General features: G+C 36.4%; 2 protein-coding genes across 3 annotated transcripts in view; one reads left to right on the forward strand and one right to left on the reverse strand.

Annotated features, from left to right (window-relative positions):
• The first annotated feature begins 1,357 nt into the window (after nt 1-1,357).
• Nucleotides 1,358-17,971, forward strand: vsig2.L (V-set and immunoglobulin domain containing 2 L homeolog). Its single transcript, XM_041569202.1, has 7 exons — nt 1,358-1,513; nt 5,887-6,050; nt 6,338-6,545; nt 9,010-9,165; nt 11,293-11,412; nt 15,190-15,337; nt 16,815-17,971. Exons 1-7 carry the CDS (start codon nt 1,462-1,464, stop codon nt 16,918-16,920), a joined length of 954 nt encoding a protein of 317 aa, XP_041425136.1. The 5' UTR covers nt 1,358-1,461; the 3' UTR covers nt 16,921-17,971.
• A 1,889-nt stretch (nt 17,972-19,860) lies between these two features.
• Nucleotides 19,861-21,563, reverse strand: part of spa17.L (sperm autoantigenic protein 17 L homeolog) — a 66,808-nt gene continuing 65,105 nt past the window's right edge. For both annotated transcript variants that reach the window (NM_001197283.2, XM_018224237.2), the window contains 1 exon segment: nt 19,861-20,374. The gene's annotated coding sequence lies outside the window, so the exon portion shown is untranslated.

The following is a 21,563-nucleotide window of genomic DNA, read 5'->3' on the forward strand; positions in this document are numbered from 1 at the left end:
TTCAACTGATAACAAACAACACAGTTCTGCAGATTTTCTAGAATGGCAACTGAACTGTAATTTATAAATAAAGTAGTTTACAGAAATGGTATGTAAAAAGGGTTTGAAATGATGCTCTATATGAGGGATGTCCAAGTGGAGGCCTGTGGGTCGGATGTAGCTCTCCAAAGGATTTTTATGATCCCCATCTGCTCTAGGGCTCCATAGATGTATGACATCATCATTTTAATAGAATCTTGCCCTCAAGCATACTGCGCGACAATTAATTCGCCCACTAGAAGTAATAAGTTAGACAGCACTGCTCTTTAGATTCACTTAACAACAGATAGTTTATATCATATTAAGTGACATATTAAAGAATCTTACCAAACTGAAATAAATATTTAAGTAAATACTGCCTTTTTGTGATGGTCTGTGTGCTGCCTCAGAGATCACCTGACCAGAAATACTGCAGCTCTAACTGTAACAGGAAGAAGTGTGGGAGCAAAAGACAGGACTTTGTCCATTAATTGGCTCATGTGACCTAACATTTATGGTTTGTTTGTGTGAAGAAGATATTATATAGTGAATAAAGTACCTTTATTGTAAAATATAAGGATATTATAAGTCACAGAGGAGTTCCATGACCATTTCCAACAAGGGGTACTTTATTTATTCTAATACAAGTTTTAGTGAGTCATGTGACAAAAATGACATCACTACTCCCCGTTTATAACTGATGACATCACTAGTCACCGTTTATAAGGTTATAATTTACAGGATATTCATGGCTTTTGTGTATTATAATATTAAATTATAAACAGTGTGATTTGTGCTTGAAATTAGGATTGTTCCTGCAAAAAGTGGGACATTAGAAACCTTAGGATGTAAATTCCACAAGCACAGGGATTGAAGTGAATGATGAGCAATCCCAGTAAATTACATTATAATATTTAAAAATCTGTAAATAAGAGAGAATTCCACTGTAAACTATAGGAACTCTTTGCAATGAGTATAGGAATTATTGTGTTACTGCATATGAGCACCTGTAGCCTCAGATAATCGGTACTTCACAAAAGAGAAATTGAAGTATTCTAATCCAGCTATGATGACAGACATTAGGAGGTGACATTCCTAACTGAAGCACTGCTCCCACCATCTCCCTACATTTTAGTAAACAATATACACTGTCACTTCTGTTTTTGTTGAGGCTAAGAACACTTTGTCATAACACATACAAAATGGATTTAGAATTAGCATGAGATGTATCTAGATGTATAATCTTATTATGCATGTCATTGTTCTTTTCCTCTTGAGCTGTAACAGGTAAGAGCTTTCAGTGAAACAGGTAAATGGTATCAGTGACTCAGTGCATTTGACAAAAGCTGTTTGTTCATTGCGCGGCACTTACAGTTAGTTAGATAAAGACAGCTAACATACGTTCTCATTTCACACACAAAACAAAGGCGCACACTTCTGAACATGTTACAAAAAATTCTGCTAAGTTTTTCATTTGGTCTTATTTTCTTCAAAGGTAAGACATTTTGACTTTTAATTATTTTTATAAGATTTCAGACTATTACAGGATTTGTGTAGTAGTCAAGGAACCTTCCATAGAGTTCCACTGTGATTATTTAGTCGCCAATTTACCGTGACAAATTTGTTGTCTTTTAAAGTAAATCTCAAGTAAATCTCATATACTGTACTAACATTTGAGAGTGTATTGTGTGTGTGTGTGAAAAGGTCAAATGAAAATTTGTGTCCGAGTGTATAGAGGGGTCACGGTACATAAGAACTTCCTAAATGAAGGAGAGGAACTTTGACTTCCATTGTGCGTGAGATTGCTTCGGTTTCCATATAATTACTTTTTCAGCACAGATATAGCAACGGGGGGGGGGGGCCTATGCAGGTCACTGGTGCTGGTGCACACTATGCAAAATATACAGCTACAGACTATACCGGTGCCCGGGTTATTATTTTATATTTTTTCATCTAACATAGTTGCGCTAGGCTTTCTTTGCCGAAGTAACGCTAGCGAAAATTTGCCAGCGTTTGACACCTTGGACGCAACTTCACATTTTAGTACTTTAGCATTGTCCTAGAGAATTTACGCCTGCCGAAGTGTTGCGATGGCTGCGAAGCCGTCGCTGGCCAATTTTCACAGTTTAGAAATTTACCCCTAAGGACTGTATAGGGAATAATTTAATTGCGATGGTTTTTAGTATAAGAAATACAGCTATTGATTGTTTTAATTGGTAACAGCCCCGATGCCGCCCCCATTGGTCCATGAGGGCCGCATTGCTAGTGCAGTGAGCTCTATTGTGCTTGCTGCACTAGCAGAGCCAAATTTCCGTATTGAAATATGGAAATTCAACTCCCAAAGTTACCAGAGGCGACTTTTTGCGGCCCCTGGTAACTGGCCGCTCCATGCCACCTGGCAGGAGCAGCCTTGATTGGTAAGTTATGAAATGGTAGGCCGGCCAGCTAATTTTAAATGGTATGTATGACAGCATGAATTCTTAATACAGGTATGGGATCCATTATCCAGAAACCCATTATCCAGAAAGTTCCGAATTACGGAAAGACCGTCTCCCATAGACTCCATCAAGTAATCCAAATTTTAAAAAATTATTTCCTTTTTCTCTGTAATAATAAAACAGTACCTTGTATGCGATCCCAACTAAGAAGTAATGGAAGCAACTAAGCTGTAATGGAAGATGTAATGGAAGCAGAACCAGCCTATTAGGTTTATTTAATGTTTACATGATTTTCTAGTAGACTTAAGGTGGGAAGATCTATATTATGGAAAGACCCGTTATCCGGAAAGCCCCAGGTCCCGAGCATTCTGTATAATAGGTCCCATACCTTGTACTTATAAAGAGAAAAGTTATCTGACTGTACACAAAGCAGTTAGGATTCTCAGTGCATACACTGGGCCGCTGGCCGTGCAGAGAAGAGCTTTTTTGTTGAACGCAGTTGCTTTCATAATCGATATTTAGGGTGTTATATAATCCAAATTTATCTCATAATATTATTTAAAAAAAACTTGACCAAACTCCCATGCCCCATTTAGCTGGTTTATTAATAAAAAACTTGATTTAATCGGATCATGAAAAAACGAGATAAAAACAAGCGGAACCCCGAATCATATTATTTTTTCGGGCTTTTTTTCCAGAATCACTCGATTTTTTGCCCAAAAGGTCAGATTTTCAGGGCTAAACCCAGCGCAGACCATGTTAACTTCAAATAGGTGCCTCTCCCATTGACATATAGAGGACCTCGATAGGTCTCAGATGGCGGATTCTCCGATTTGGATACATTTGGATAAATATTACAAATTCAAGGTTTTTTCCCACAAAAATTTTTAATTTTGCCCTAAAAAAGCCAGACCAGAAATTTGAGGTTTAATAAATAACCCCCTTAATGTTGCTTGACTAAAGCTTCTAGCATGCATAACCCTCTATAATATTTTATAATATTTTGGAGTTGAAGTCCACTAATGTTTGGGTAAGCCAAACATAATTTGAACACCATTATTGAAACTTGTTGTGAAAAATCATTAGAATAGTGACACATTGTAGGCCTCAATACGAATACAGTAAAACCTCAATTTTACATATCATGATTTTACGTTTTCTCATATTTTACACCATTTTATGTGGCCTCACCAATTAATAATGCATTTCAATTGTTTATACCTGATTATGTTTATTACTAGTGAAATTATGAGGTTTAAAATACTAACCAAATGCTTATTATGCATTCTGTCCAGTTTGTCTGCACTTAATACAGTCATGTGCACAAGTCACGTATTGCATTCGATTTTGTATGTTACTGTCAGAGAGATCTTGCATCTGTCCTCGCATAGTGTAACATTAATGCTGCAATAAATAAGCCTTGCCATTAACACAGTACATTTTATATTTATATCCTTTGAGTAATTGAAGAGTCATAGTAACTGTTTTAAGGGAAGGTGTACGTATACTGGTATGAAAAGGGGGAGGGGGGCTTTGGTGGGTCAGGGTGTCCACAAACAAACCAACTGTTTATATAGATGTACAAATTGGTACTTAATCCCTTAGCCAATCTGTCCCACAATATTATATTGTAATGAGTAAACACATGTCAAAAAGATCAATAAAAGGCAATATTTATTTACCACCATGCCATATCTTACTGATTAAAAACAAATTTAAAAACAAGCAGCGCTGCATGTAGGAAGAGGGATCCCTCTGTAAGATGTGCTAACACCCCAATGCCGAATCAAAAGAGACGGATATGGGGAGAATGCATGCGTGATAGTCGAATTAACTTCTAATTAAACTAAGCACAAGCTCCACAGTGGTAGTTACGGTCAGTCCAAGCTGTATACTGTGTGTTAACACATATGCAGTGCACATTGAGTGCCAAAACAGCACTATTGTATAAAATAGGTTGTAATCACTTGGAAGGTGTTAACCCCAGTAGGTGCTTGGTGTGCAGAATCACAATGTGATGTAAATTCAAGGTTAAAACGGGCCACATCGGTTTAATCCTGTGGTGTTGGAGCTTTGAGCTATTGTATTCTGATCCTGTTTGATTCCTGTTGTGACCCCTGCCTGGCTATTCGACTATCCTGATTTCTGAAACCTTTGCCTGTTATCTGACTTCAATCCTGCTAAATCCTTTCTGATAGATCAACCGGTTTTGACCTTTGCCTGCCTGACTTTGTTTGTACTCTAAAAAGTTTATATCAAAAAAGATATATGTCCCAAGGCCTGATATAAACTTTTTGGATTTTGACTGCCTTGGAACTGGGGCTGGTCCCTTTGGCCATGCTGAATAGCTATATGGACTCCCGATCTTTCAATAGATATATTTGTTTGTACTCTGCCTGCCTTGACCCGGCTTGATCTGACTACGATTCTGTCTAACGCCTTGTACCGCGACCTTCTGCCTAAAGACTTTTGCTTTACAGTTGTGCCCCTTTGTTGGTCCAGAACCCTTCGCCTTGCACCTCTCGTTATAAGACCTGGCGACATATGAGTAGCTGAGGGCTCCTCCCGAGGCCAAAAGCGGCTGCTACAGGCGGAAGCACGAGCCAAGACCAGGGTGCTGCTGGGTTTAGGGTGCCAACCGTTACAGCGAGTTTCCGGATAAAGATCCAATACCTGTAATAAAAATCAGTAAGAAAGTATTAACAATCACAGGCACACAAACAATAACACAAACAAAAACCATTGTTAAATCAGGCACATTAAGGCAGATAAAATATATTTTGATATATAAACACCATATGTAAATCTCATTTTAAGCAAGAAAATCATAAACATAGCATTCTGTGCTACATATCTGACTGGAAAAATTTATAATTATATTGCAAAACAAACTGGAACATATCATTTTTATATAGGGAATAATGAACCCAGATTGTAAATTATAATAAGCATATTAACATGGATTTCCATTAGCACAAAAGCACCACAGGCCAAATCAATTTATTCAGGTCAAGGAAATACTTAATGATTAATACCCTCTTGTTTTACAGTAGGGGTACATTATTCATATAGAGTCCATTATATTTTTTCATTTGAGTAAGCACCCGTTAGAAAGAAAAAAGCAAATATTGACTCACAAACCTTTCTAGGTTGATTTGTCCTACAAAATGTAACTGAAATATTAGAAATGAAATGTAAATGAAAATTGCAAATATGTGAACTGAAATTGGAAGTGTATTTACAAAAATCCAAAAGGATTTTCGATTTTAAATAACTGTAAAAAAAGCTTGAATATAATTGCAAGTGTGGGCTGAAATATTTTTTTTCTCCCATATGTTGTTCCTGCCAATTTCTTTCAATGATTGTGAGTCTTCCTGCAAACTAGCAAATCTTTTTGAATTGGTACTAACATCTTTATGCACATTTTCAGAGGTTGTTATTACAGTGGATGTCACTATTCCAGAAAGCACTGTAGTGGGAAAGACTGGTTCAAATGTTCTCTTACCCTGTATATACAGTTCCAGCCCCGGTTCTCAGTTTGTTCTGGAATGGAGGTTTGCCCCAGGCAACACAGCACCATCAGATGGACGACAGGTAGGGGGTATCATTTTTTCTCAGTATCTACATTGTGGTTTTAATAAAGTTGTTTTTGAGAAAGAAACATTTTTTTTTGTCAGCTGATACCTGGATGCCATGTTTTGCAGTACATCTTATAATTAATTGAGTTTTTCTGCTAGCTGTGTTTAGACACACAATAAACTGAGTAGGTAATAGGGTTCACCCAGAATCTTAGAATACTTCGGTCAGCACTGTAGATTTTGCTATATATGGTACAGAAAGGGTTACAGTATGCATTAAATATATATGCATGTCTGTTTTAGATTTATTACTATTCTGACGGAAAAATGTATAAACCTGGATCTCAGTCTGAAAGACTTAGTATATCCGTGACTCCACCGGTTACAGGAATTGCATCAATTCACTTGAATAATATTATATCCGCTGACACTGGTTCCTATGTGTGTCAAGTAAACAATCCACCGGATTTCAGTGGCACTGGATCAGGAATTGTGAAACTCATAGTTCAAGGTAAGTTTCTGATGACGGACGGCAACTCGTTCTGATTCACAACACACTTTGAAGGGTGGAACCTAATTTCTATTTTTAAAGGGAATGTAAACACTTGCTCATCCAAATATGTGGTTTTAATTTAGCAACATGGGTGATTCATTCTTAGAGGGGACACAAACTTTCCATAGCAATTTTGCTTTGCCCAAATGTTTCTAGATTGCAGCTACCATCTTATTATATTACAGTATATTGCTGAGAGTTAAAGCATGATGGGAGCCATAGTGTAATGAAATCAAGCTTGGACTGCTAAAGGAGAACTAAACCCTAAAAATGAATATGACTAAAAATGCCATATTTTATATACTGAACTTATTGCACCAGCCTAAAGTTTCAGCTTCTGAATAGCAGCAATGATCCAGGACTTCAAACTTGTCACAGGGGGTCACCATCTTGGAAAGTTTCTGCAACACTCACATGCTCAGTGGGCTCTGAGCAGCTGTTGAGAAGCTAAACTTAGGGATTTTTGCAAATTATCAAGCAGAAAATGAGGTTGAGCTGTAATATAAGATGATGTTACAGGGCTGATCTTTAAATTCTAAAGCTAGTTGCACTGGTTTCTGTGCTGCCATGTAGTAATTATTTGTATTAATTACTAATCAGCCTTTTATTGTGACATTTATATTCTATGTGTACTGTATATTGTGAGTGGGTCCCTAAGCTCAGTAAGTGACAGCAGCACAGAGCATGTGCAGTGAATCAGCAGCAAAGAAGATGGGGCACTATTGGGGCATCGTTGGAGACACAGATCTTTACTATTAAAGGGCTGTGGTTGAATGGTATAGAAGCCCAAAACATAATGTGCAGCATTTCTAGCTACTTCTTTAGTTAAGCTTTAGTTCTCATTTAATAGATTAACAAATATAATAGTAATAAAAAATTCCCTACCCTACATAGACCCCCCCCCTGCACCTAACTCTTTACTTACCCCTCCTTGCAGTTTCTGTCAAGCATTATTCAGGGCAGCCATCTTCAGCCACTTCGGTAATCTTCGGAATGAGGCCGGCGATTTGGCAATTTTCATGAGTTTTGCGCATGTGCAGAACAGAACAAAACAGAAAATTGCTCACACTGCTCTTGCACCGATATGCCAGTGTTATTGCAAAGATTACTGAAGAGAAGAAGATGGCTGCCGTGGACAGAATTTGCACAGAGGGATAAGTAAAGAGTTAGGGGCATTTTTCAGGGGTAACAGCTAGGCTGGGGGGGGGGGAGGAAGGGGTTCTATGTAGGGTAGGGTTTTTTTCTATTAAGGGTTTGTTTCTCCTTTAAAGCAATGCTATGAAATAGAACTTTTCAAAGATCTTGCAATGAAAATTCTGCCTTCTTTTGTGTATAACCTGTCTTGTTATTTGTTAAAGTGTTCATCCCTGGAAGTGCTGAAATATAAAAAGTACATCTCGGTATCTCTTCTTTGAGTACAGTGTAAAATCAACAGGCAAAATTTCTTAGTAATCTACTGTATGTTTGATAATAGGAAGATGGTTGGCATAGTGCCCGTAACTGACTTTGGGGTGCCTATTTTGGAAAGGCTGTTGGCACTAATAGGAAGGCTTTTGAGGAAGGTTTATACCCTGTACAAAATCCGTCACAAGCTGTCCCTAAAACTGACAGTGACTATTTTTCAACCCCCTATCTATTCAGCCATAATACAGATGAAAGAAGTTTCTCTAGTGAGAGTTATCCCTTTTAGAGCTGCATAAGCTATTTTCTAGTTCTTTTCACCAGAGGATTCTCTTGTATTAATCATGTTGTTGGTCCCATCACTTTTAAAGGCCTCTTTATCAATTTTCAAAGTTTCAAGTTTTTTCAGTACGGCATTGCTCCATTTATGTTTATGTAAATCAAAATCCATTTATTTTTACTAATTCCGCTGTTAAAAAAAGACAAAAACAAACAAACAATATAGCTTGAATTTTGAAAATCTGGCTCCCATTACCTTCTATAGAACCAACCATTTGAATTTTTAAGAATATTTGCAGTTCTTCACCATGATTTTCTTTGTTCTCTTCAAATGCAAATCTAGCTTCAAATGTGTACACACAGCACCCTGTACTTCTATGGCTGAAACCATTCAACACACTTTTTTTATTTATAGCTCTAGATACATTAGCTGCACTATATCCACACTACTATTTAATTGCAGTGTAATACATACAAGCCAAAATTGAACAGTAATCTTTCTGTGTAAAATGAATAAAGTAGCAACTTTGACTATTACCAATATATATATAAATTACCATTACACAATTCCCTATGTGTGAGGAAGTTAAGTATACAGTCAAATACACAAAAAGTTTCACATTTTATAAGTTGCTCACTTTGTTACTGTCAACCGCGCATGCAGTTTGAATGTCTGTTATTTACAGGAGTGCATTTAGTTTCTCCAATAATAATTGTAGCTATTTTTTTTTTTTTATTTCAGTTCCACCATCCACCCCAACATGCCAGTTGAATGGGAAAGCTATAGCTGGAAGCGATGCAACACTGATGTGCAGTTCCGCTGAAGGTTACCCAACTCCAGTTTATTCATGGACTTTTGCAGGATCCAAGGTATCATCCTTTCCTAGCATGATGGAAAGTAAGTTGGAGTTTTTGGATTTTGGGACAGGGGTTTACATAATTAGAAATCTTACTTTGCTTTGCTTACATTTGAGATTGTGATGCATGTGGGTCAACTCTTTTTTGCAACTCAAAACAATTGATCTGGCTGCACCTGCATCAGAGTCTACATGTAAATATATCTTAATTCTTACAGTATGTTCTGTTCTGAATAAAAGCACATTATTTTTCATGTCAGCATCCTCTGGTATGAAATGATTTCTCATAGAGGGAGTATAAAAGCTTTGGAGTATTGTTTTTATATACTGTATTTAGTGTAAACAAATTGCACTGTGAAACTACCAAAAACACAAGTAGTAGAATTGTATTTCCTTAAAAAACACTTGGATTATATATTGCTGACACGTTATAATGGTTAAATCTATGCCAATGACATTACAAGTTCCATGAACACTGGCAGACTTTTTTTTATTTATTTTTTATTTGTAAAACAAAACAAAACAAAAAAAAAAATTATATACAGACCTGGTCCTGGTACTGCAAGATCTGGGCAATTCCCAGCTCGCAGAAATATAAAGGGAACACTGGCAGACTTTTTATTCCTATCCGTACTTTACTGTCTCCTTTAATGAACAGAAAGACATTACTGTTTGGGATTATTGCACTTTTTACTTTTTATGTAAATGGCTCTCTTACCCTTATGCTAATAGTGCAAGGCAAGCCCGGAGCTAACAGGGGCAATTGCTCCTCCTGCTTACCTCATCTGTTCTTGGACTGAGTGGTAGTGCAGAACCTCTTGTAAAGAAGACACAATTGTGCTCTCTACGCTTAAAGCAAAGCACTTCCAGTAGAAAAAAACAAAAAAATATGCTCTTAAAGGGATTCATGAGAAAACCAGTTTTTTCAAAAGGCGTCAGTTACTGTAGTATAGTACTGCTCCAGCAGACTTCTGCAATGAAAACCGTTTTCCAAAAAAAAAGATTTTTTATATTTAATTTTGAAATCTGACATGGGGCTAGACATATTGTCAGTTTCACAGGTGCCCCCAGTCATGTGACTTGCGCTTTGCTAAACTTCAGTGACTCTCTTTTTTTTTAAAGTTTTTATTTAATTCTTTAAAGTTACAACAATCAGTAAAGTAACTAACTAAGCCATTGCGAGTCATACCTATTTATACGGATTGAGCATTCAACCAATTGTCCCATATTGCGTTGAACTTAACTTCAGTGACTCTTACTGCTGCACTTCAAGTTGGAGTGATATCACTTCCATCCCCCCCCCCCCGAAGACTAACAACAGAACAATGTGAATGTCGCCAGACAATAGCTCCATGACATAAGATAACAGCTCCTTGGTCCATATGAAAATAGCACTCAATAGTAACAATCCAAGTTCCACTATGACTCCTTCAGTTACATTGAGTAGGAGCTTAACTGAAAGCAGTTTCATCATGAAGTACACATCAATATTACAACTAAAAAAATATATATACTTGTTGGTTCAGGACTTTACTCATGGAAAAAACACCACTTACCAAGTGCGATAGTGAGCCTGTTAATACTGCAACTAAAAGTGATGGGAGGCAGTAGAGTCAGGCTAATGCTACTTGTTCTGCCTCTTAATTTATAGAGATGATTTATCATATATTGTGCTCGGGAACCCTTCCTATCTGTTCAATAATTTTTACATTTATCAATCTGTCCTGACTGTCAGAACCTGGTAGTAAGGAAAGTCTTTAACATTGATATGTTTATGAAATCTAATACCTGTGTTAATTCAGTTGAAAGTTTTTGGCTGCTTTGAGCAGTAGAAAGTTCTTCTGCTCTATGGGTGTAATAGTACCCAGTACTGTTCAAAAATTTCCATAAAGCAGACCATGGGACAAGCCCCTTCTACCATTTTTTCACCCATGGCATTTTGTCACCATTTTGTCACCCATGGCATTTTGTCACCATTTTGTCACCCGTGGCTGAGCAGGGAAGGGAAAATTGAAGTCCACTATCCCAAATATTTTTTTCTGGGAAGTTCTGGCCTTTCGGCATTTTGCCACTAACTAGAAAATCTATAAAGGCTCAGTAAGCAACTAGAAGTTCCAAGTGTGCCATGAATTCATTTCAATTTTAATATATTTTATTCCTTAAAACAGATGAAAGAAGTGGAAGCCTCCTTATCACCAATATTTCACAGGCCAATTCTGGAACTTACCAATGCGTGGCAACAAATGATCAGGGGACAGCAACATGTGAATTGACAGTTTCTGTTACAAGTAATATTTACCATTCTAACTTTTCACTTTTTTGATTTTTGCCATTGGTAATGATACATAGAAAAATGTGAATAAATGTATGAGTAAGACAGAAGACAAAAGCAAACATGAATATTGGTTATATTGATCTATGGAATTATTAATTATTGATTAATGGCCATAATATTGTTATCAATTATAAGTCTAATTGAAATATTTTATTAAAACATTTTCACAAGATTGTTCACAGAAAATATCAAACCACATTGCACTGAGAGATATTCAATGCAAATGATAATGGTTTAAGAACCCCTTATTTATATTTATATTTTACTTTGTATCAAGTATCTACAGGAGGACTTGATGGAATTTATGGTGAGGGAGGTTTATATTCAGTGTTTGTTTGGCATCTGCTATAGGAGTATAGGAGGAGCATTTTAAAAAAAAAACAATTCTGCTTTAGTTTGTTTTTTTTCTGGAAACTCTACTACTGTAACTTAATTGAATGGAGCTTCAGTGTTGGAAGGCCACAGCTGATGTTGCTTTGAAATATCAGTGTATTTCTTTGTTTTTTTATATATTTTTTTATTCTATTCTATATGGTCAGGTACAAAACAGGAGGCCTTTGATTTTGTTAACCTTTGTAATAATAATAGAATGAATTTACAGTTTACCAGTGATATTGGAAATGCAGAGATTGATTTCTTAGATATTAGTTTGACTGTGGTAACATCATGTGTGATTTATATTGTTATGTTCTTTTCTAGGAATTCCATTTTAAGCACAGAAATTCAGCCCTGGGGGGGCATCCCGTACCCGTAAGGGATTTGTGGGATAAATTGCTAAATAAAGGCTGAAAGTATATGATTGAGCAGTCTCTACATCTAGGAAACAATTATTGAGTACAAATAAAAATAATAGAAATAAATACAGGAGTAATAAGAGAGTAAATGGTAATGATAAAAACATGGAAACTCAAACTGAGGTCCTACTGTTATTACAAAGTGTAACAGATAGGCTAGGCAGAATAGGCGAATTGTTGAACACAGAACGAAGGTTCTGAAATTAGATCCAGTATTTAAGAATATTGATTTTAGTATGGTGAAATTTGGATATAAATGGAACAAATCCTCAGCCAACTTTTTATACCCTAGCATTTATACTCCAGAGAAACAGTCCTACAAAAAATAATTGCTTAGGAACACAAGTGTAAAGTATGCAAGCATATATATATATATATATATATATATATATATATATATATATATATATATATATATACGTAGGCGATACCTGCATTTAGAATTAAAGGGTATATTAACTGTGATACCACAAATGTAATTTATCTGCCAACTTGTATATGTGGCTTGCAGTATGTGGGGAGATCCCAAGAGAAAGCTGGAGAGAACATTTGTTAATAGTGGATCTAGAGAATAGTGAAATATATATGTATATATTTAATGATGGAGGTTTTAATAATGTCTCTTTTCAGAGTATAGAACAGGTAAAATTGTGACTCAGGGGAGGAGATTTAAACAGATTATTAGATCAGAGAAATGTCTTCTGGATCCATACCCTGAAAACTAGCACACCCGAGGGCCTTAAATTTCAACAGGGAAGTCTCTTGTTTTTATTAAGGGTGGCTTTACTATGTATATTCTATCCCTGGTAGATTTTTCCAGGAAAAATTATAATGAATACATGTTTAAAGAATGATTTTTTGGTGGAGTACACAACATGACCTTCCAGCTCTTTATGGCTCAGTTGCAGCTTGAGAGCTACATAAACTTATAGGAAAGCAAGCTCAAGTCTGCCCTTTATAAATGGTCAGAGAATGGTCAGAAGAATTGCCCGGAATTATTAGTAGTAGTTCTAACTCACAATGAGGTATTTGAGAATAAAGTTATGCACTAAACTCAACTTACCCAAAGCCTAAAATTAGACTTGGTATAGTTGCCAGTGAGTTTTACAGAAAAAAATGCTGCAGATATCAGTAGTATAGAACTTATATCAAAATATAGAAAAAACTATTTAAGTGGGGGGGAAAAGTTTTAAATATTATTTTGGCCTTGAGAACATTTTGCATTATCTTAGTGGATACTTGGTCTAAATCTTTGAACATTTCAAGTCTTCAGATACTGCATTTTCCGATCCCTGCCCACTGAAAAGATGATAAACACATATGAATAGAAATTGATCAGCCTCATGTGAAAGCAATCTGAAATTCAGTAATGTGTACATCACATCGTCTTTAGATGAATAACCATCCCAGATCTAACGGATCTATTAGATCAGTGATCCCCAACCAGCAGCTCGTGAGCTACATGTTGCTCTCCAACCTCTTGGATGTTGCTCTCAGGGTCCTTAAAGCAGGTGTTTATTTTTTAATTCCAGGCTTGAAAGCAAGTTTGAATTGCATAAAAACGAAGTATAGTGCCAAGTAGAGCCTCCTGTAGGCTGCCAGACCACATAGGGGCTACCAGATAGCCATTCATAGCTCTTATTTGTCACCAAATGGACTTTTTCATGCTTGTGTTGCTCCCCAACTCTTTTTACATTTGAATGTGGATCACGTTTTAAAAGTTTGGGGACCCCTGCATTAGATTATGTGGCTGAATGCTACAATGCTGCAAGCTTAGTTTTTTGGAAATTATCCTTTGAAGTGATTAACATTGCAAAGAAAGATATTGATGAAACAATGGACGATGATGATGTGCTCAATATGTTACGAGGCACTAAGCCAGCTTCAGATTACTTACTGTTTGCTACCTGTCTCTGGCAGGCTGCAGAGCCTTACGTCAAGTGCAAGTTATCATTAACATGTATTATAAATTCATACCTGGAAATTACACTTTACAAATACATTAATTAAAGGCCTTCATACAGACAAGACTGAAGCTTAATCAGTATAAGAATAAAACAAGAAAAAAAATCCCTTTCTTTTGCCAAAGAAAAAAACTGCCCAGAACACAACATACATTGCTGCTTGTGTTTAACGGCACTATATTCATCAGGGGTCGGCTCGGGGTGGCATGTGGGCATTCCCTACTCTTTGTGCAGCAAAGCCCTTTTCAAAATCTCCCCTTAGTGCTTAGGGATTAGGAAGATACAAACATGCATTTACAAAGACTCAGGACCGGAAAGCAAGAGCACTAACAGGAGCAAATAACTCATTCTGGAAACACTGAAGTCTGGGGTCAGGCTACGCTCTACACCTTGTGATGGATAAAAAATCCAGCATGAGGGAAGAGATTTGTGCTTGCAGGCACAGACCAGCTTTGTTTTTATTGTGTGCCATACATTGTAGCCTGTGTCTGCCCCCACTCATACAGATGTTAGGGCTATGGCACACGGTAAGCCTGCGGTTAAATCTACTCTACTGCAGGTGACAAAGCTCCCAAAAAAAGCCATCCCTATTTGCTAACATTTGAATTGCCACAAGTAAATTACATTACTCGCTGCAATTGGCTTAATTGCAGCAAAATAATGGATGGATTAATGAATAAAAATGCACAGCATTTACCACTTGTACAATGGTTGTCTTATGTATTACCAGTAATAGATATTTCCTGTAATACAGTGAATTGATGTCATGCCTGTTTTCTACTATATTTCTATATTTTGTATATTGTCAACAGAGCAGTTTCTGTTGACATAAAAGCATAATAATCAATCACTGAGCTGTTCTGTGAGGGAAACAGCTGGTGAAAGCCCGTAACCAGTAATGAACAGAAGACACCAGATTTTGTTGTTTTCCAACTGCTGAATAACCAACATGACTGCTAATTTCTTTTTCAGACGCTGCTGATGCCGGAACAATAGCAGGTGCTGTCGTGGGAGTTCTGTTGGCAATACTGTTGATTGTAGCTGTGGCCATTTATATTTTATGCTACAGAGGAAAACAGAAGAAGCCTCTGAAACCTGATTACCCTGGAAATGAAATAAGGTGAGTTAACTGCATGAAAAAGGAGTGTTGTGCGACAAGGTAAAATAGCAAGGACTGTGCAGGTTTTTATTGCTTACTTTTGAGGACTATTCAATATACTGGTGAATATGCTTCAGGTGTATAGATACTGCAAAGACATTGATAAAATGGTCTCTAGCCATCTGAATTGTAAAATATCTGGATGCAAGGGTGGAAGACATATGGCAACCACTTTTGTCTGAATGTGCTTCTCCATATGTGTACGTTACATGTGCATGCTGGTTTAATGGATAAGGTACAACATACAAAGTACAGGGAACACAAAGGCAAGGGAGCCCTGCAATTAACACCTGCTTTGATGAGGCGTTGCTTCCAGAAGTCCCTATGCATGTTGCACCTACACAAGCAATTGCACCTAATAAATCTCACCCAGTATTGGAAATATTACAATTTGAACCCAAACAAAATTTGAGCCACAGCAATTAAAGTATGAAAGTGGCCTGCAGGCAAATGACCAACTTAACATGGAAGCAGTTAGGTAAGATATTTCTGGTCAGTAATGCTGTACTTGGGGTAAAAAACAAGTTTACATGTCTAAAATGAGCCTCAAAGATCACAAATAAAAACCAACTGCCAATTACCTTAGACATCCATTCCCTACATTATACTAAAGGTTGATTTTAATAGCATTTACTCAGCAGTAGCATTGAGAACTATCACCCATCAAAGTTCTTCCTCCCCAATGCAAATCACCTGATAGGAGAAAGGATTCGGAGAATATTTTGCTCACTGGAACAAACAACAGTCCAATATTGTCAGTAATATTATTATTATCTCATATAGAAGGATTTTCCTTACTTGATATACAATCTCCCCTCTCTTCACATTCCTCCCCTTCCATCTCTCTCTCTCCTCTATCCATTTTGTTTCCAAAAAAGCTTATTGATATGACCCATTGCACGGTACATTTTATGGATCAGTTCAGTTGGAAAGTAGAAATAAAACATTTAAAACAGGAATGCAGGTCAACTTGACATGAACTGGTCCTTATTTATGTGGGACAGTCTGACCCTGGATATTTCAAAAGAGATTCATTATCTCTAGTGATGGGCAAATTTATTCACCAGGCGCAAATTCGTTGTGAATCCCCGTGTTTCACCACCGGCGAATAAATTCGCAAAATTCACCAACGACAATTAAAGGCGCCCATTAACTTCAATGCGCGTCGGAATTGTCACCACCAAATTTTCGTGGCATTTCGTGAATTTTTCTCCATTTCGCAAATTTCTCAGGCATTTTTCAGCGAAACTAAACGGGAGAATTTCGCCCATCATTAATTATCTCTGATAAGTGTATGCAAGTAAATATCATTTCTAGCCTTAATCTTTTAAAGGTCCTTTAATTTAATATGTGTAAATCTGCATTTCTGTTTATTTTTTTTATATAATTTGTTAATTTTAACACGACTGCTTTCTTCTTTTTTTTTTATAACACAAAGGGAAGATGCAATGTCACCGGGAATGCATGACGGTAGAAGATCCAGCCAAACAGACTCCTACCTTTTAAATAATGCAACCACGAGACATGAAAACATGGTTGTTTAATATAAAGCTGAAAAAAAGGACATTTTACAGTTTAAAGGCGACACATAGGAAAAAGAAGCGAAAAACACGTAACTTTGTAGGCAATAATGTATAATATAAGGGATAAAATATATTTTTATTGGAGTTCCCTACAGATCTGCTATGGTCCCTGTCTGTCCATGTTTAAAATGAGGCGTGGGTGTGTCGTAATGGTTCCTGCCAGAACAGTAGGAGAAGGACAGCCAACCACAGACACAGCCTGGGAAAGGAGGCAGCAGGAAGTGGAACTGATGGGTGGGGGGTTTTCAGAAATTTTCAATAAATCAGCCTCAAACACTACTTTTAAACATACATTCCTTCTATATTTAAAATAGTACAATGGTACATTCATGTTTTTAGCACACATTCTATTTTAAATCTAGTCAGATTAGTGGCAATATAATCTAATACAGCAATATCCTTTCACGTGCTACGTGGCACTCACCATCTAGAAATCAAATCTATAGTAGGGAAGTCAAGTTAACAAAGACCTGTGGCTACTGGTTGAATAGAGTGCTGCCTGTGTTTTTCAGTACAGTATAAAGAAGGCTGTATCCAAAATGCAAATAAATGGCTGATTGCAAACTTGTTTGCATTTTGCTTTCCTTGCTGTAAATGACCCATTTTCCAAACTCCAAATACTATGTTTGAAAGTGCAGGCTGCAATGAAAGAATGGAGGGTGTAATAATAATTCTTTGTGCTGGGAGTGAACAGGGAATTAAGAAACCCCAAAAATCCCACAGCATTAACCTGAACATAATAATGGTTGATAAAGATTTTTTTTCAATTTAAATACTAGTGTTTTCCCACAGAAAAAGTTTTGTCCTGAAAGGTACTATTATTGGCAACTATTTTCCCCCTTCGAATACAAATAAAAATATTGTCTCTCCCAAGTAAAAATTTCCATATAGTGATATTTTACCAGACAGTTTCCAAATGGGAAAGAACTATGTCAACTTTTTAAAGTGATTTTGTGATATAAAAACATACTACAAAAATGTAACAAATGCTTTAGTAAATCATTGAGAAAAATATCAAAAACCTGTCGAGGTCATATAGAAGTCAGTGGCAGAGGTCCCTTGAACCATTTGAAGTTGTTTGTCACCTTCATGATGTTCGGATTTTTTCGGTGGGTTTAGCCGAAAACTCCATCAGTTCGAGTTTTTCACCCCAAATTCACTGATTCGAGTTTTTCCCATTCAAGTTTTTTCATAAATCAGAAAAGATTTGAGTTGTGAGTTTATTCGAGGTATAAGAAAACCTCACAAGCTTCGAAATCTCGACCTTTGATAAAAGAAAACCCCTTGGTCCCTACTTCTGGACAATCAGTACCCTGGATCCTAGCCGGAGCTCTTTCTAGGTTCCACTGCATCCTTCCTGCCTGTTCAGGCAAGGGGACTGGCAAAATGGACCCTGAACACGTGAGCTCAGCTTATATATTATTACACACTGCCACTTTGTGGTTAAACTAGGGAAAGTTAGTAGGGAAACTAAGGAGTCCTTCAGTGCCAAACTTTAGGGGATTGCACAAAACTACTTATCAGTCCCCTACAATACTTTAAAAGTGCTCCTTGTGAGGTAAGACCTATATGCCACTACATTGGTTGATATCACAACTACTCTCTATAAAGCTTTGGTACTGCTTCTGCTAGTGGCTAGGTCTGTAATCTTACCTTTGATGTTCTACCCATTACTTTGTCCATAATATTTTGTAATTTTTAGTAAGTACCTATTTATTCAGCTACCTATGGGGGTTCATATTCAATGATTGTGCTATGATCTGACTGCCTATTTACATTAGTCTTTTCTGCTGAGGTATTATAGTGAATGACAAAGTGTAAAATCAACTGGATGCACATATTTTAGTTACTTAATATGTTTTTTGATTCGTGTACTTTTCTATATTGATACTGTTTCACTGTGGGGTATTCAGTGCAATTTCCATTGAAATTTTGTTTATTTTGTTTTAAGTTCATTTTTAGTTGTTCATGGTTTAATCTATATGATGTATGTTGGTACAACCCTGGATTGAGACATCACTTACCTGTCAGCAATGATATTTTGCTTGTAGAAAACTGTTTTTAAAGGGGAACCATCACAAAAATGAATATTTAATATAAGCATCATATTGAAATAAGAACTTTTCTTAATATAATCAATTAAAAATTCAGACTCATTTATAAAATAATCAATTTACTCTTCAATCTCCCCCTCATTATCTGTCTCTCTTCATGCAGGAGTTTGGAGTCTACTTTTGAATGACAGATCCAATGTATGTTTTAGGGGGGCTCTTTTTGCCTAGAAAATATTCACTTTATTAAAATCACCAGAAATCCTGTCTCTCTACATGCAGGATTTGTTGCCAATGACACTTATGTTGTTTGATTTTGTTTGTGCTGGAATCAGTTATATGAATGAGCTCTAATACATCTGAGAGGAAAAGGACCCCCCCCCTTAAGCATATATGATCTGTCAGTGAAAATCTGACACCCAACTCCTGAATGAAGAGAAGAAAATGTTGAGAAAGGGATAGTGAAGATAAATTTGACTTTCAGAAATTGTAAATATTTTTTAATTGATTATATTTCTTAATGGAGCTCAAAAATAAAATTTCATTTTTGCAATAGTTCTTTAAGGAGCCAAAACATTAGGCTCTTCTAAATAAACGGTGGATTTCATAAGCCTTGAGAGTGTGGTATCTTTTTTATGCTAATATATATATTCAAGCAACTGCACACTATAATAAGGGTCTTTTGCTGCCTGGAGCTTGGCATATAAATTCTGTCCTTGAGAATGTTAACATAATTTTGTAAAGGACACCAATTGCCAGGGCACATTGTAACACAAGTATCAAGTCTATGTTGCTTTAAACCATATAATGTGAATGAAGAAAACACAAGATGTCATTAAAGAAACCATTGTTTAGTTGCAAATCAATTTATTTTGCATTTAACAAAACACACGATAGTACATCTGGCCTTATTTGCATTTTGCAGTGAAAAAGTTAAGAACGTATTGTAGAGACGCTCCAGAAATCAGTTCTACAAGATTCTAGTTTATTTATTGCAGAATGGTGACATGTATATTAAAGCAATCTTAAAATGAATATACCAAAACAGATTGAGCATGCAGCCATCACTTAATTATCAAAGCAACACAAAGTAAAAGAACATGGAAAACACAAAGCATAAGGAGAATGTACACAAATAGTTTACCCCCCCCTACATTTGATTTTTGCCAATTAAATTATTTGATAAATTAAAAAAAATCTTCACATTTAATGATGCATTTCACACACGATCTTCCAGTGGCCAACAGAGGGCATTTGCTTTTCAAAGAAGTAAAGAAGAGCCCAAGTTATAGTTGGTGCAATGTTCATCTTACGGACAAGATAACTCTTGCCTAGGGGGGCACGCTACTTCACTGTTTTGTTTCCTAAAACATAAAGATATCAATCAGATAAAATCATCAAGAAACAATGCTACATTTTTAAACATTATCATTTACAATTAAAGGAAAACTATACCCTCGAACAATTTTGGTCTCTTAAAATATAGAAATATATAGGTCGGACTGAGGGGTCCATGCATTATAGGACATCATGATCTACATTTAATTTGAATACATCTTGAACAACCCCATTTACTAACTTCTATTATAGTGCTTGTTGAATCAGGAAAAAGTGATTGAGTTACAATAAATAAGCTCAAATTCAAATATGGTTTCAAAAATAGGAAGACAAAAGATCATGTGGCCTGGTAGTTTGAGATGTGAAGGTTGCTATTCCCACCATCACCTCTTATATACAGATATCATACCTCAATCTTAAAGGGATAGTGTTGCGGGAAAACATGTTTTTTTCAAAACACATCAGTTAATAGTGCTGCTCCAGCAGAATTCTGCACTGAAATCAGTTTCTCAAAAGAGCAAACAGATTTTTTTTATATTTCATTTTGAAATCTGACATGGGGCTAGACATATTGTCAGTTTCCCAGCTGCCCCAAGTCACGTGACTTTTGCTCCTATACACTTCAGTCACTCTTTACTGCTGTACTTCAAGTTTGAGTGATATCACCCCCTCCCTTTCTTCACCCAGCAGCCTAACAACAGAACAATGGGGAAGGTAATCAGATAGCAGCTCCCTAACACAAGCTGCCTGGTAGATCACACACACTCAGTACTAAATAGTAAAATCCAGGTCCCACTGAGACACATTCAGTTACATTGAGTAGGAGAAACAATAGCTTGCCAGAAAGCAGTTCCATTATAAAGTGCTGGCTCTTTTTGAAAGCACATGACCAGGCAAAATGACCTGAGATGGCTGCCTACACACCAATATCACAACTAAACAAAATATACTTGTTGGTTCAGGAATTACATTTTACATGGTAGAGTGAATTATTTGCAGTGTAAACAGTGTAATTTAGAAATAAAAACGACATCATAAAAATCATGACAGAATCCCTTTAAAGGGGTTGTTCACCTTTGAGATAACTTTTAGTATGATGTAGAGAGTGAGATTCTTAGATAATTTGCAATTTATTTTCATTTTCTATTATTGAAGGTTTTGGAGTTATTTAGCTTTTTTTTATTCAGCAGCTCTTCAATTGACATTTTAAGCAAT

Source organism: Xenopus laevis, chromosome 7L, assembly GCF_017654675.1.
Source record: "Xenopus laevis strain J_2021 chromosome 7L, Xenopus_laevis_v10.1, whole genome shotgun sequence".
In the NCBI taxonomy this organism is placed as follows: domain Eukaryota; kingdom Metazoa; phylum Chordata; class Amphibia; order Anura; family Pipidae; genus Xenopus; species Xenopus laevis.